Genomic DNA, 14,521 nt, shown 5'->3' with positions numbered 1-14,521 from the left:
TGATGTCCCTATCCACCATGCTTTGAATGCGCGTTTGCAGTGCTATCAGCTCGTTTGATGAAGACCTGATGACCCACAAGTATAGGGGATCTATCATAGTCCTTTCGATAAGTAAGAGTGTCGAACCCAACGAGGAGCAGAAGGAAATGATAAGTGGTTTTCAGCAAGGTATTCTCTGCAAGTACTGAAATAAGTGGTAACAGATAGTTTTGTGATAAGATAATTTGTAATGAGCAACAAGTAACAAAAGTAAATAAAGTGCAGCAAGGTGGCCCAATCCTTTTTGTAGCAAAGGACAAGTCTGGACAAACTCTTATATAAGGAAAAGCGCTCCCGAGGACACATGGGAATATCATCAAGCTAGTTCTCATCACGTTCATATGATTCGCGTTCGGTACTTTGATAATTTGACATGTGGGTGGACCGGTGCTTGGGTGATGTTCTTACTTGAACAAGCATCCCACTTATGATTAACCTCTATTGCAAGCATCCGCAACTACAACAAAAGTATTAAGGTAAACCTAACCATAGCATGAAACATACGGATCCAAATCAGCCCCTTACGAAGCAATGCATAAACTAGGGTTTAAGCTTCTGTCACTCTAGCAACCCATCATCTACTTATTACTTCCCAATGCCTTCCTCTAGGCCCAAATAATGGTGAAGTGTTATGTAGTCGACGTTCACATAACACCACTAGAGGCTAGACAACATACATCTCATCAAAATATCAAGCAAATACCAAATTCACATGACTACTAATAGCAAGACTTTTCCCTTTTCCTCAGGAACAAACGTAACTACTCACAAAGCATATTCATGTTCATAATTAGAGGTGTCGTGGAATTGTCACGGCAGATGGCCTAGTGTGAGGACTTAGTCGTGAGGCCAACGCATCTATGTAGTAACTTGAAGGGGTTGGTCGGAATCGAGAGACGCAAGGTTTTACCCAGGTTTGGCCCCTCACAGTGGAGGTAAAAGCCTACATCCTGCTTCATTGATATTGATGATGATGATCACGGTTACAAGAGTGCTCTGTCTCGAGAGCTATTGTCTAAACCCAACTTGTCCAACTTGTGGAACTTGTGAATCTTGTCCCTCTTGGGGTGACCTGCCCCTCCTTATATATGTTGAAGGGGTGATTTACATGACTAGTCCTATTAGGATTAGGATTACACTATTACAAGTGGAGTCCTAGTCTTGCTTCCTTTGTAAGGGAATATTTCTTGTGCTTTCCTCATAAACCGACCCACCATTAATTAAACGTGAACTGGCCTTCTGGGCCTTGGTCCTCGTCATCCATCTGACCCGCCCGTCGGGTCACCAGTGAGCCATAATGACCAGGCGGGTTGCTTGTAAACCGCCAGGTCAGGGCGGGTCGCCAGTGAACCGCCAAGTGTTAGCTGGATCTCAAGTAAACTGCCAAGTCCAGTCGGGTTATACTTCCGGCCAGTTTACACCGTGGGGTATATCCCCGACATTAGCCCCCAATTTAATTTGGATTTATCCATGTTAAACTAATCCTGTAAACCAAACACAAGAACAAACTTGACAGATTATGCTCCGGGTTAACAATTCTTGTAAACCGGCACCTGATCATCCTTAATTCCTTGTCATTTCCTTCTTCTAGAAAATCCAGGCCAATAAGCCAGCTTCATACTCAATTTGTTGTCATTGGTTTCTCACAGAGAAATATTATGAAGAATAATCCACTTGAGTCGGCTTCCAAAGCGCCGGCTTAAGAAATATTGGTCTTGAAATACTCATCTGATATTCATTTGGTTTGAAGATGTAAAACTTGTCAGTTTATCATTACAAAAATTGCCGGGTTAAAAAAACAGACGATGCCGGGTCATAATTATTGTTGACACCGGGTCATGTAATTGATCTTCCTTATTTACTCAAAACTGATAATTTGAAGACGTTCCTCCTTTATATGCATAATCCCTATAGCCCCCAAGTCTTGAGTAGAGCAAAGTGATGACTTAAGACTTGCTTCAATATAAATATTACCACTTTGAAGAAATCCATGTGTGTTTATCTCAATCACTAGTCAGAACTAAGTATTCGACATATGTAGCCCCCAAGTGCCGGGTTGTCATGCTTGCAGCAACCTAGGACTTGAATTTGCCTGATGCTCAAAAAAACTTCAACCAGTGTAGCCCCCAAGGGCCGGGTCATTATGCAATAATGAGCAGGGACTTTATAAATATGATCATATAGACTTGAACAACAACGTAAATTTGAACAGCAATGCGTAGCCCCCAAGGGCCCGCTCAATAAGATAATATTGAGCTGGGCTTGATATATTCTTCAATGAAAATAACATCATATGATGTAACCCCCATCATGGGGCTTGAACCCACATCCACAATGTTGAGAGCTTTGTGCTTTACCAACTGAGGAGTGGACCCTTCAATATAATGGATAGAAACTCGTGTACCTCGAATTGATGACAGGAGCAATTGGTAGCCCCAAGGGCCGGCTCATTATAACGTAATGAGTCGGGTCTTCAATAAGGCCAATAAAAATGACTTTGCATTAGCCCCCAAGTGTCATGGTGCATGCTTGCAGCGACATGAGACTTGCATATTTGACATAATCTCAACTTGAATAATGTAGCCCCCAAGTGTCGGGTCGTAAGCCTGCAGCGACTCGGGACTATTTCTTTAATTATAGAATAAATCATATCCATTGATAATATAATAGCCATTGCGCCAAAGCGACTTTGAAAACCTTAATCATAACTAGGAAAATAGCCCGTGCGTTGCAACGGGATAAAAAATTATCGCACTCCAGCACTTATAATCCAATCACTATGTTTTCTTAGGAAAATAAGTACGGTCAAATATCTTGAACATGAATAAAAAAATGGCATGTAAAGCCCGACATCTAGGCAAAAAGTCTAATGAACATATGCATTGTTCTTTTTTGGGGTGGAAGGGGAAGGGTAGGCATTGTTTGACTTGTCCAATTTAATGTACATAGTATTGCCGAAGTTATTGAGATAAGCGTCATAACTTTTTATTATCTTAGTTGGCTAAAGCAACCCATTTAAAAAGTAGCCCAAAAACTAACTATGCAGTCTCTTTATCTATATGTTCAAGAGAATTGATCAAACCCTCAAAAAAAGAGGGAATTGGTCAAAAGCAATAAAACCAGCACCAAAAATCCCCACGGAGAGGGCTACAAGCCCATACATTCAAGTCTAGCTTTTTTTGTATGTGGGGACATTTCATCTTCAAACTTAGTTCCATGATTACAGAAAATGGTTTTGACATATACCCGGTGCGTGTTCAGAAAAGACAAAGTGCATTGTTTCAGAGCTTTGTTGAATATATGACATGCTTATGCTCGGTACGCTTCCAAGAACAATTATGCAAAGCATAATGGGAGCATGTCGGATATATTATCCCATAAAAGGCCGTAGAATTTTTTTATTTCTCCGAGTAAGGTCCATCTTTAGTCCAGCATTACAACACCCAGTTTGACTTTGTGCCTGCAACTGGCATGACTAATAATCATAATTTGTTCCATCTTGAAGCATATTTTCATACTATACAAACCTATCTCAGCAAAGGTACAACACAACTGTTAAGTGAAGGTTTTTGTTCTTTCCATATGAACTTTTATTTCCGAGATCACAGTTACATGAATGCCATATGGCTTACTAAGTTGAAAGTATTGCCATCAGATTATAAGACGGTAGAGTCAAATAGTCAATGTGGGCCGATGTGAGAAGGGGACATCTAGCAGATAACCACACATAAATCCAACAGCAGCACCCAAAAAAGAATTGTAATCGGTGCGTCTCGCAGCTTCCAGCAACAACGCCTGATTAAAGAAAAGCAACAGGCAAATCCCCACCGAGACGCACTGCGTTACCCTTATCCACAGAATATCTCCATTCCTCCGCCTCCATCTTCTTCTCCTGCCACCGCACGGATGCGGCCTCCTCCGCTCGCCCACGGACAGATCCGCCAGTGCCCTGCCGCCGGCGACCAGAACCAGCAGGACCGTCGCGTCCATCTCCTCTTTTTCCTTCCCATCCTTCTCCTTTCCTCTGTCTTTCTCACCCTCACACATCTTCTCTCTCTCTTCAGGAGCTCCCCCTGCCGCCTGGAGCTCAAGCCGCCAGCCGTCCAAGGCCTCCCCAGGAACGGATACGCGACCACGTGCCTCATCCTCGCACATGCCAGGCCGCGCCACCGGAGCCCCGCCCGCAGGTCGCGTGCCCGTCGCCCTCACCTTCACTCTTCTTCCCCTTTCCATTCTGCGCTTTCCTCTCTGAATATCTCTCTCTGATCAAGTGCAGAGGCAGTGCTCCGCCGCCCGCTGCTGTTCTTCGCGTCGCCCCGCGCTCCCGCCGCTGTGAACCGGCTCCCCGCCGCAAGTCCTCGGCATCGCCATCCCGCGCTGCCTGTAGTCGCGCCAAGCCTGACTCGCAACCGTGGAGCCCGAGCTCGTCAAGCGCTTCAAATCCGCCACCGCCCCATCTTCTTCAGGCGCTCGAGCACGAGCATGAGCTCGCCAGCGCCCCACCTCTCTCTTCCGCTCCGTCCGCCGCCCGCGGCGCCGGGACCCATCGCTGCCGCGCCGCCTCCGTCGATGCAGTCAACGGTCCCATGCCATTGACCCCCGCCAGGGGACGACTATTCCCTACCATGCGTGCGCGCCCGTGCTCCAGCCCTCCCCTCCCCATCGTGTCCGGCCTGTGCCTGGACAACGGAAACCCCCGCTGTCCGTGCGCTCCGGCCAGCTCCCCGTCGCGCCCGAGACCTCCTAGAGTCTTCCTGTCGAGGCCTTCGTTGCGACCAGCATTTCACATGGGTCTCCTGCCCGCCTTAGCGCGGACGCCCGCCGCGACGCCGGCGGCAAGCGGCGGCGCATGCCCAGCGGTGGAGAACGGCAGGATAAGCGGCGAGACGCGTGGTGCTGAGCCAGTCAATAAGGAATAAGGGCCGCTGGCATAGTTTCTAACAAATTTAGGGGGTTTTACGCAAAAATGAAACGTTTTTCCAAAGTGCCACTTAAACAGGGACTGCGGGTTAATTTCAAAGAAACAGAGGGGCTTTTTTGCAAAAACACCGATGACGTGAGACCAGAAACAGTAGCTGCTTTATTATTAGGGAAGATACTGGTAACCATAATAAAATCCATCTATGTTCGCTATTTGAAGATTTGAATAATATAATCCAATGATTTATGAGCGCCTGATTCCAATGGTGTAATCCAAAAATATACGGACAACTTATAATCCCACGCTGGGCCGGTTTAATAAACACCGGATAATTTATCATCATACTGGCGATTTATAGCCGAAAGCCTGGCTGGGTTAATAAACGCTGCTGATTTATAATTATGCTTTATTCAATCTGTTTCTGCATACAACAAGTTTAAAGTGTTCTAGCGGTTTACCGTCGGACGGATCATAATGTCCAACATATAACCTGGTTTTATAACCAAGGCTGCACTTAAGAATAATCAAATATGAAATATATCATACCTGTGACACTCGATCACATCGTTGGTTTACCAACTTTTTGTAGTAAGGGTAATAACCCAAATCTTCAGTACTGATAACTTGTGATGCCCCCGATTCAATCGTACACTAATTATACATGCAAATGTGTACGATCAAGATCAGGGACTCACGGGAAGATATCACAACACAACTCTACAAATAAAATAAGTCATACAATCATCATATTACAAGCCAAGGGCCTCGAGGGCTCAAATACAAGAGCTCGATCATAAACGAGTCAGCGGAAGCAAACAATATCTGAGTACAGACATAAGTTAAACAAGTTTGCCTTAAGAAGGCTAGCACAAACTGGGATACAGATCGAAAGAGGCGCAGGCCTCCTGCCTGGGATCCTCCTCAACTATTTCTGGTCGTCGTCAGCGGGCAGCACGTAGTAGTAGGCACCTTCGGTGTAGTAGGAGTCGTCGTCGAAGGTGGCGTCTGGCTCCTGGGCTCCAACATCTGGTTGCGACAACCAGGTAGAAGGGATAGGGGAAAAGAGGGAGAAAGCAACCGTGAGTACTCATCCAAAGTACTCGCAAGCAAGGAGCTATACTACATATCTATGCATTGGTATCAACTGAAATAAGGCTATTATATGTGGACTGAACTGCAGAAAGCCGGGATAAGGGGGGACAGCTAGTCATTTCGAAGACTACACTTCTGGCAGCATTCGTCTTGCAGCATGTAGAAGAGAGTAGACTGAAGTCCTCCAAGTATCATCACATAGCATAATCTAACCGATGATCCTCCCCTCGTCGCCTTGTGAGAGAGCGATCACCGGTTGTATCTGGCACTTGGAAGGGTGTGTTTTATTAAGTATCCGGTTCTAGTTGTCATAAGGTCAAGGTACAACTCCAAGTCGTCCTGTTACCGAAGATCACGGCTATTCGAATAGATTAACTTCCCTGCAGGGGTGCACCACATAACCCAACACGCTCGATCCCATTTGGCCTGACACACTTTCCTGGGTCATGCCCGGCCTCGGAAGATCAACACGTCGCAGCCCTACCTAGGCACAACAGAGAGGTCAGCACGCCGGTCTAAATCCTATGGCGCAGGGGTCTGGGCCCATCGCCCATTGCACACCTGCACGTTGCGTACGTGGCCGAAAGAAAACTAGCCCCCTTAATACAAGAGCAGGCTTACGGTCCAATCCGGCGCGCGCCACTCAGTCGCTGACGTCACGAAGGCTTCGGCTGATACCACGACGTCGAGTGCCCATAACTGTCCCCGCGTAGATGGTTAGTGCGTATAGGCCAGTAGCCAGACTCAGATCAAATACTAAGATCTCGTTAAACGTGTTAAGTATCCGCAAACACCGACCAGGGCCAGGCCCACCTCTCTCCTAGGTGGTCTTAACCTGCCCTGTCGCTCCGCCACAAAGTAACAGTCGGGGGCCGTCGGGAACCCAGGCCCACCTCTACCGGGATGGAGCCACCTGCCCCTTCAGCCCCCAACTCCGAACAGTACCACAGGTAATGTAACTGTGTAAAGTATATAGTATATGCCCGTGATCACCCCCCGAAGTGATCACGGCCCAGTAGTATAGCATGGCAGACGGACAAGAGTGTAGGGCCACTGATGGAACACTAGCATCCTATACTAAGCAGTAGGATAGCAGGTAATGGTAACAACAGTAGTAGCAAGGACAGGCTATGCATCAGGATAGGAATAACGGAAAGCAGTAACATGCTACACTATTCTAATGCAAGCAGCATAGAGAAGAGTAGGCGATATCTGGTGATCAAAGGGGGGGCTTGCCTGGTTGCTCTGGCAAGGAGGGATCGTCAACACCATAGTCGTACTGGAGGTCTCCGGCAGTCTCGGGGTCTACCGGAAAGAAGTAACGGAGGGGGAACACAATAAATAACAGAGCAATCAATGTAACAAAAAGCAAGATGCGGCATTACGTTGTGCTAGGGGTGGCCTAACGCGGTAGGAGGTGATACCGGTGAAGGGGGGAAACATCCGGGTAAATATCCCCGGTGTTTCGCGTTTTTGGACAGATGAACCGGAGGGGGGAAGTTGCGTGTTCTCTATGCTAGGGATGCGTGGTGGACGAACGGGTTGCGTATCCGGGTTCGTCTCGTCGTTCTGAGAAACTTTCATGTACAAAGTTTTTCCATCCGAGCTACGGATTATTTTATATTAATTTTTAAAGTTTTAAATCATTTTCTAGGATTAACATATTATTTTAATTCGAAATTGCATTTATGACGTCAGCATGTCATGAGCAGTCAACTCTGACCGTTGACTGGTCAAGCTGACACGTGGGTCCCACTGTCATTGACTGAGTTTATCTAAAACAGGTTAATTAGTTTAAACCGTGATTAGGTTAATTTAACAGACCTAATTAAGTTAACTAATTAATTAATTAATTAATTAATTAATTTAATTATATTTATTTTTTTTTCTCTTTTTTAACAGGGGCGTGGGTGGGGGGCCCCACTAGGAAGTGGCCCATAGGGCCAAACGGGCGCGGGCGAACGGACGCTGCTCGATCGGGCGCACGCCCGAGGGGCGCTGGGTACGCAAGGCGCACGCCGGCGCCGGCGGCCAGGGCCAGAGGAGGCGGCAGAGGGATTGCTGCGGCGAGGTGCTGTCGGCCAGGGCTGCGCGCGGTGGGCGAGGCCGGTGAGGCCAGCGCATGTGCGCATGGCCGGGAGGGCAGCAGCGGGGCGTGCCGCTGCGGCGTGCGACGCGACGACCAGCAAAGGCGGGGGCGGTTCGAGGCGGAGGCGGGCATGCGAGCGCAATGAGCGGCCGGAGTGGGCGGGCACGGGGAGGTGGCGCACGGCAAGGACGGCGCAGAGGGCGCATGCTCACCGCAGGCGCACGCGTGGGTGGTCTAACATGCGGTGACCGCGAGCGAGGGGCGAGGCGGAGAAGGGGAGAGGCCTGGGGCCTCACCAGCGTTGATGGGGAGAGCGGGCGATGAGGCGTGAGGAGGCCGGTCGTGGAGGAGGACGAAGACGGGCGGTCCGGCGAAGCAGCGTTAGGGAGGCGGGGTGACTTCAGGGCGAGGTGGCAGCGAGGTCCAGCGGCTTCAGAGGTGGGGCGGCATCGGGCTCGTTGCCCCTTCCCGATCCAGATCGGTCGGGGAAGAGGAGCGAGAGGGGAGGCGAGCCGAAGACGGGCGGCGGGGAGGAGGCCCTATGACGAGCGGCGGCGGCGGCATCAGGCGCGCGAGGTTCTTGGGCGGCGGCAGCGCAGTCGGGGATGGCTCCTGCGTCGGGATCGGGCGCGACCCTGATCTAGATCGGGACGAGGGGGAGAGAGAGATGGGGGGGAGTGGAGATCATGCGGGAGCAGTGGGGGTGGACCGGGCTAGGGTTTCTGTCTGGGGGGGAGGGGTTATGGAGGGGTTAGGTGGGCCGGCCCGGTTGGATGGCCAGCTGGGCTGAGGCCCAGCATGGGGGGGGGTCTTTCTTCCTTTTCTTTCTTTGTTGTTTTGTTTTTGTTTAGACCTTTTCTTTTTATTCATTTTCTTTTCTGTTTTATTTCTAGTTTCTTTTAATCTTTAGTTTTTACAAAAATCACCACTAGTATCTAAAGTAGTATTTATAAACAAACTGCTGTCACATCAATTCTTAACCCATAATAAAATATTTTTAATATTTTATAAAATCCAATAGGTATTTGTTTAATTGTTTTCACTACTGTTTTAATTAGTTTAGAGCCCTTAAACATTTTATCAAGGTTTGGTTTCTCCATCGTATTTACACATGATTTATCTGACCACCTTGATCATTTTGGTTTCATTGTTTGAAAACTTTTATTATTTGCCTTTAATTGTATTTTGAATTTGAAATGGTTTTGAACTAACCCGAGATTAACTAAACTGACAGAGGTGACGTGTCACCATTAACGTGATATTACTGTAGCATGATTATCCGGGCGTCACAATTCTCCTCCACTACAAGAAATCTCGTCCCGAGATTTAAGAGGGGGGTAAGGGGGAAAGATTTGGTTACGAAATTCTAACGAGTCATCTCGGTCTTGCTTGCTCTTCTCGAAATGGTCGATCCATTACGTTGATGTTTTCATTCCTCCACTTCAGGTCATCATGGTGAAGTCGTCCTTTTCTTCGGGAACTCCAACGTAATTATGAATAGGTAAGGGGCAGCTTGGCTACGATAGAATGCTTATGAGGGAAACAATCTGGGGATAACCCATGAATGAACATAAGATTATCTCTCGAGTTGAACATATAAAATACATCAAGAGTAAGGTACGGAGGTACCATGAGAAGTTTCAAATGGATAGGCAATCGTCCGATGTCTGAAACAACACGCGAAAGGGGTCCAGAGCAACGAGATTGAGTATTGCGTCTATTACCAGAATAGATCACTAGGACGGTGGTCCGTGAATTACATACAAGGCCACGCACGAGGAATAACTTTAGGAACAGGGGGTGTACAGGAGAGTCAGGTTTCGATCCTGTGGAACTGTGGGTTATGGGCCCACCATGTGGGTTAGAGTAGGAAGGGCAGTGACGTCTTGCAAGATCATGTAAGCAAGGCATGTCAGAGGATAGCCTGTCAGCTATGTCGGCAACAATATCGATACCAAGGGCGAGGGACGAAGAGAACCATTTTCCTGCTCGTTGAACGAGGCGGGCCAATAGGCAAGGTTCTCATCCATCGGTGGCTACTGAAATGTCATCAACAATAGTAACAGGGTCTTGCTGACAGAATTGTACACCGAGGTGTTTACATAAACAGGAGAATATTATCGCTTAGATCATATAGATCACAAGACGCGTTAAACCAACCAATGGAAAGGCAAATATGATTATCAAATTAAACAGAACAATGGAAAGGAAAATGGGTTTAAACACACATTTCAAAGGTATATCCTTCCCAAGGACAAGTAGAGCATGATATCCATGACAGGATATAATGTAGAAAACTCTTTAGGTACGGGAGAGAATTTTCATGACATTACCCATACAACGGTGTTTGGATAATTGAGAAAGTAACTTTTAGCATTAGGCTTCAAATGTTCTTGTTGAAAATCAGAGTACCAGAGACATGCTTCGAGATAGCATTGCATGGTCTTCAATCAAGGGCAGACTCTGGATACACGAAGGGATTCATCATTAAGCCAAGCAGAGGATGAGGAGGTGGCTGATGGACTCAGCGATAATACAACGAGGTATCCAAAAAGATGGATTTCCACAGTTATGTGAACAAGGAGATAACATTTGTCGGATCAAATGATATAATGATGTATGCTCAAGAAAAAAACATACACAATTAAACATTAGTGGAAAAGGGTGCCCAAAGTAGGGCCTTAGGTAGCATGATCAAATGTTAGAATGGTGATTCAGCGATCAATAGTCTAAGAATGAACGTTCGACCATTAATTTCAAAGCAATAGGGTTGCTAGAAGGGCAGAATCCAAACAGCACCGTTCACCTGTTGGTATCCCGGTTAGATCCAACACGGGGACCAAGAAAGAATGGTGATGGTGATAAGTATTACCTGTATCAAGAATTCTTAGGAGGTGGTGAAATTCTCACGACATTCTTGACATAAAAGATGGTAATACTCCAAGGTATCGAAGAATAATTGCTGGATAGCACGGGTCTCCAGGTATAACTCAAAACACGAACAAGTTTGTGTTGGAGGGAAAGAAATAATGTTGTCGGTGATAACACAAATCATCGAGGAACGAGGATGGTTACATGTCATCATCCATTTGGTTGATATTCTGGAAGGAATCAAAATGTTGTTTGATGACCACGACAAATTTAGTCGAGAGGCTCCACGAAGATGTAATCGATCGGCGATGACATCAAGTGAAAGGAATGATGAAGCGAATGGTTATTGGAACCATGGGTATGACACAAACTCGAAATCAAGTTTGCTGTTCAGGGAGAAGTGATATGATGAGGAAAATCGACGTAAGCTTAGCTCATCGTCGAGAATTGTGCTCCGTGAAGAAGGACCAGGTAGCACAGTTAAAATTTAGCACAATGATGATATAGCCGATCAGGCTAGGAATGACTTAAATGATTATTAACTCGTAAGCAACAACATATACTTAAGAGTTATTGAATCAGAGTGCGGACTCGATTCACTATTCGGTGTTCTCGGTTGACAAAAACCGAGAACCTAGGAACAATTGGATCCGGCGAGTGATAATAGTTTATGAAGAACCCATAAGAAGTTATGATGTCCCATGATATTCCCAAGATACCAGGGTGTAATACTCGACGGTAGATCAAAGTAAAGGTTGGACTGGTGTATTGGTCCACACAAGGCAAGTGCTTAAACTTGCCCGAGAAATGGGGTTAAAGAAGAACATATGGTCGGAACCACGATTGCAAGGATCATTTCACAGATACCAAAAGATATTATATCAGGGAGGATAGTTATTATTACAAGAAGCTTCCATGATAGGATATACATCGTGTCCATGGGCATGAACACAAGTTCAAGGTCGACTCCCACTTCTTCAATACATAACCTTTCATTCACTGCTCTAGATAAAACTGATTTCAGTGTCAAAACCTACCTGGTGAATTACCAGAGGAGTATGACCCGTGAAAACTTTTGGGTTCACACAGATTAAGAAAGGCATAGGTTCAACCCGTCAGGGTATTGTGGAAACATATACCACAAGCTTCAATCGTAAATATCACCAGCTCAAAAATAGAGCATGGTTGAGAAAATAGAGGATACAATTTACCAAAAGCATTATGTATCAGAGGAAAGGATCACGAGGTTATTGAATAAGGAGGACACTGTCGAATAATAATCCAATAAAGGATCTGACGGTCCATAGCGGAGCTGATGTGAGCATCGGCACACAATCAGTTGAAGAAAGGATGCAAGGGGTAAGATTATAGAAACAACTGACTAACTCAAAGCTCAAATGCAAAAGAATTATGATTTCTGATCAAGGGATCAAAAGCAAACGCTCTGATTAAGGATGGGTAAGTTGCGTAGACTTAAGGGTACAATCGGTGGCAATCCGATTGGTCGAGAACAAGCTCATGTTCAAAAATGACGTCTGAGCCAGAAAGATAATATAAAAGGATCAACTAATGATTGTGTGCATTCGCACTCATGTTGAATCAAAGGGATCAAAATGACGGTGCCTAAGGATACTAACGAATATTGCCAGACATATGGAAAGCATCCATCATGCAAGCAGACAAGTACTGCAGAGCAATAAGCTACTAAGGATTTTTGGAGGATCGAATAGTATTTTGATGACCATTGTGAAACACATGAACAACTGGGGATGAGCGGATACTCGATAAGGGCGGGATATTATCCGTAGGGGTATTCAGGTGGCAAGGAACTGCAAGGCAGTAGGCACAAAATATTCTCGGAACAATACAGAGAATTTTCGGTGTATCTTGTAATAACAAGATCAATGGGATTTGAAAGGGCAAGTGAATGTAGTTATCCATAATGATATAACAGTGGTAGGGAATTTGCAAAGGCGATGGGCACAAAGTCTCGAAAGAGTAGCAGAGAGTAACTACGAAATCTTCTGGTGCAGCAGGCGATCATCTGGCCTGAATGGGGCTCTCCGGGAGGAAGTATTTTCGAGAACCTAAAGTTAGATTTTAGTCAAATCATTTAACCCGGATAGAAGAGAGATCCGAGTCCCAGAGTAAGGATCGAGGAGTAAAAGATCCTAATACCACCCAGATGGCGACGTGGGCCCATGGGCCGCACAGCCATGTTAGAAAAACAGTTTTCATCGACTAGACTCAACTTCGGCCAAGGAGTTGGAAAGGGGATTCCTACAAACAGTCGGCTCTGATACCAACTTGTGACGCCCCCAATTCAATCGTACACTAATCATACACGCAAATGTGTACGATCAAGAGCAGGGACTCACGGGAAGATATCACAACAAAACTCTACAAATAAAATAAGTCATACAATCATCATAATACAAGCCAGGGGCCTCGAGGGCTCGAATACAAGAGCTCGATCATAGACGAGTCAGCGGAAGCAAACAATATCTGAGTACAGACATAAGTTAAACAAGTTTGCCTTAAGAAGGCTAGCACAAACTGGGATACAGATCGAAAGAGGCGCACGCCTCCTGCCTGGGATCCTCCTAAACTACTCCTGGTCATCATCAGCAGGCAGCACGTAGTAGTAGGCACCTCTGGTGTAGTAGGAGTCGTCGTCGAAGGTGGCGTCTGGCTCCTGGGCTCCAACATCTGGTTGCGACAACCAGGTAGAAGGGATAGGGGAAAAGAGGGAGAAAGCAACCGTGGGTACTCATCCAAAGTACTTGCAAGCAAGGAGCTATACTACATATGTATGCATTGGTATCAACTGGAATAAGGCTATTATATGTGGACTGAACTGCAGAAAGCCGGGATAAGGGGGGATAGCTAGTCATTTCGAAGACTACGCTTCTGGCAGCCTCCGTCTTGCAGCATGTAGAAGAGAGTAGACTGAAGTCCTCCAAGTATCATCACATAGCATAATCCTAACCGATGATCCTCCCCTCGCCGCCCTGTGAGAGAGCGATCACCGGTTGTATCTGGCACTTGGAAGGGTGTGTTTTATTAAGTATCTGGTTCTAGTTGTCATAAGGTCAAGGTACAACTCCAAGTCGTCCTGTTTCTGAAGATCACGGCTATTCGAATAGATTAACTTCCCTGCTGGGGTGCACCACATAACCCAACACGCTCGATCCCATTTGGCCGGACACACTTTCCTGGGTCATGCCCGGCCTCAGAAGATCAACACGTCGCAGCCCTACCTAGGCACAACAGGGAGGTCAGCACGCCGGTCTAAATCCTATGGCGCAGGGGTCTGGGCCCATCACCCATTGCACACATGCACGTTGCGTACGCGGCCGGAAGCAGAACTAGCCCCCTTAGTACAAGAGCAGGCTTACGGTCCAATCCGGCGCCCGCCACTCAATCGCTGACGTCACGAAGGCTTCGGCTGATACCACGACATCGAGTGCCCATAACTGTCCCCGCGTAGATGGTTAGTGCGTATAGGC

At 46.6% G+C, this 14,521-nt stretch overlaps 1 protein-coding gene across 1 annotated transcript; it reads left to right on the top strand.

Moving 5' to 3' along the window:
* The first annotated feature begins 3,945 nt into the window (after positions 1 to 3,945).
* On the top strand, positions 3,946 to 4,958 carry LOC119315484 (serine/arginine repetitive matrix protein 1-like). Its single transcript, XM_037590100.1, has 2 exons — positions 3,946 to 4,226; positions 4,316 to 4,958. Exons 1-2 carry the CDS (start codon positions 3,946 to 3,948, stop codon positions 4,956 to 4,958), a joined length of 924 nt encoding a protein of 307 aa, XP_037445997.1.
* Positions 4,959 to 14,521: the final 9,563 nt, after the last annotated feature.

Source organism: Triticum dicoccoides, chromosome 6A (assembly GCF_002162155.2).
Source record: "Triticum dicoccoides isolate Atlit2015 ecotype Zavitan chromosome 6A, WEW_v2.0, whole genome shotgun sequence".
Taxonomy (NCBI): domain Eukaryota; kingdom Viridiplantae; phylum Streptophyta; class Magnoliopsida; order Poales; family Poaceae; genus Triticum; species Triticum dicoccoides.
This window is presented reverse-complemented; position numbering and strand designations above follow the sequence as displayed.

Bases quoted from the DNA above. Each gene is read 5' to 3' on its own strand.
- LOC119315484 (XM_037590100.1), top strand. From the start codon at position 3,946: ATGCGGCCTCCTCCGCTCGCCCACGGACAGATCCGCCAGTGCCCTGCC. The intron at 4,227-4,315 runs GTCGCGTGCCCG...GATCAAGTGCAG, and splicing joins CACCGGAGCCCCGCCCGCAG to AGGCAGTGCTCCGCCGCCCG.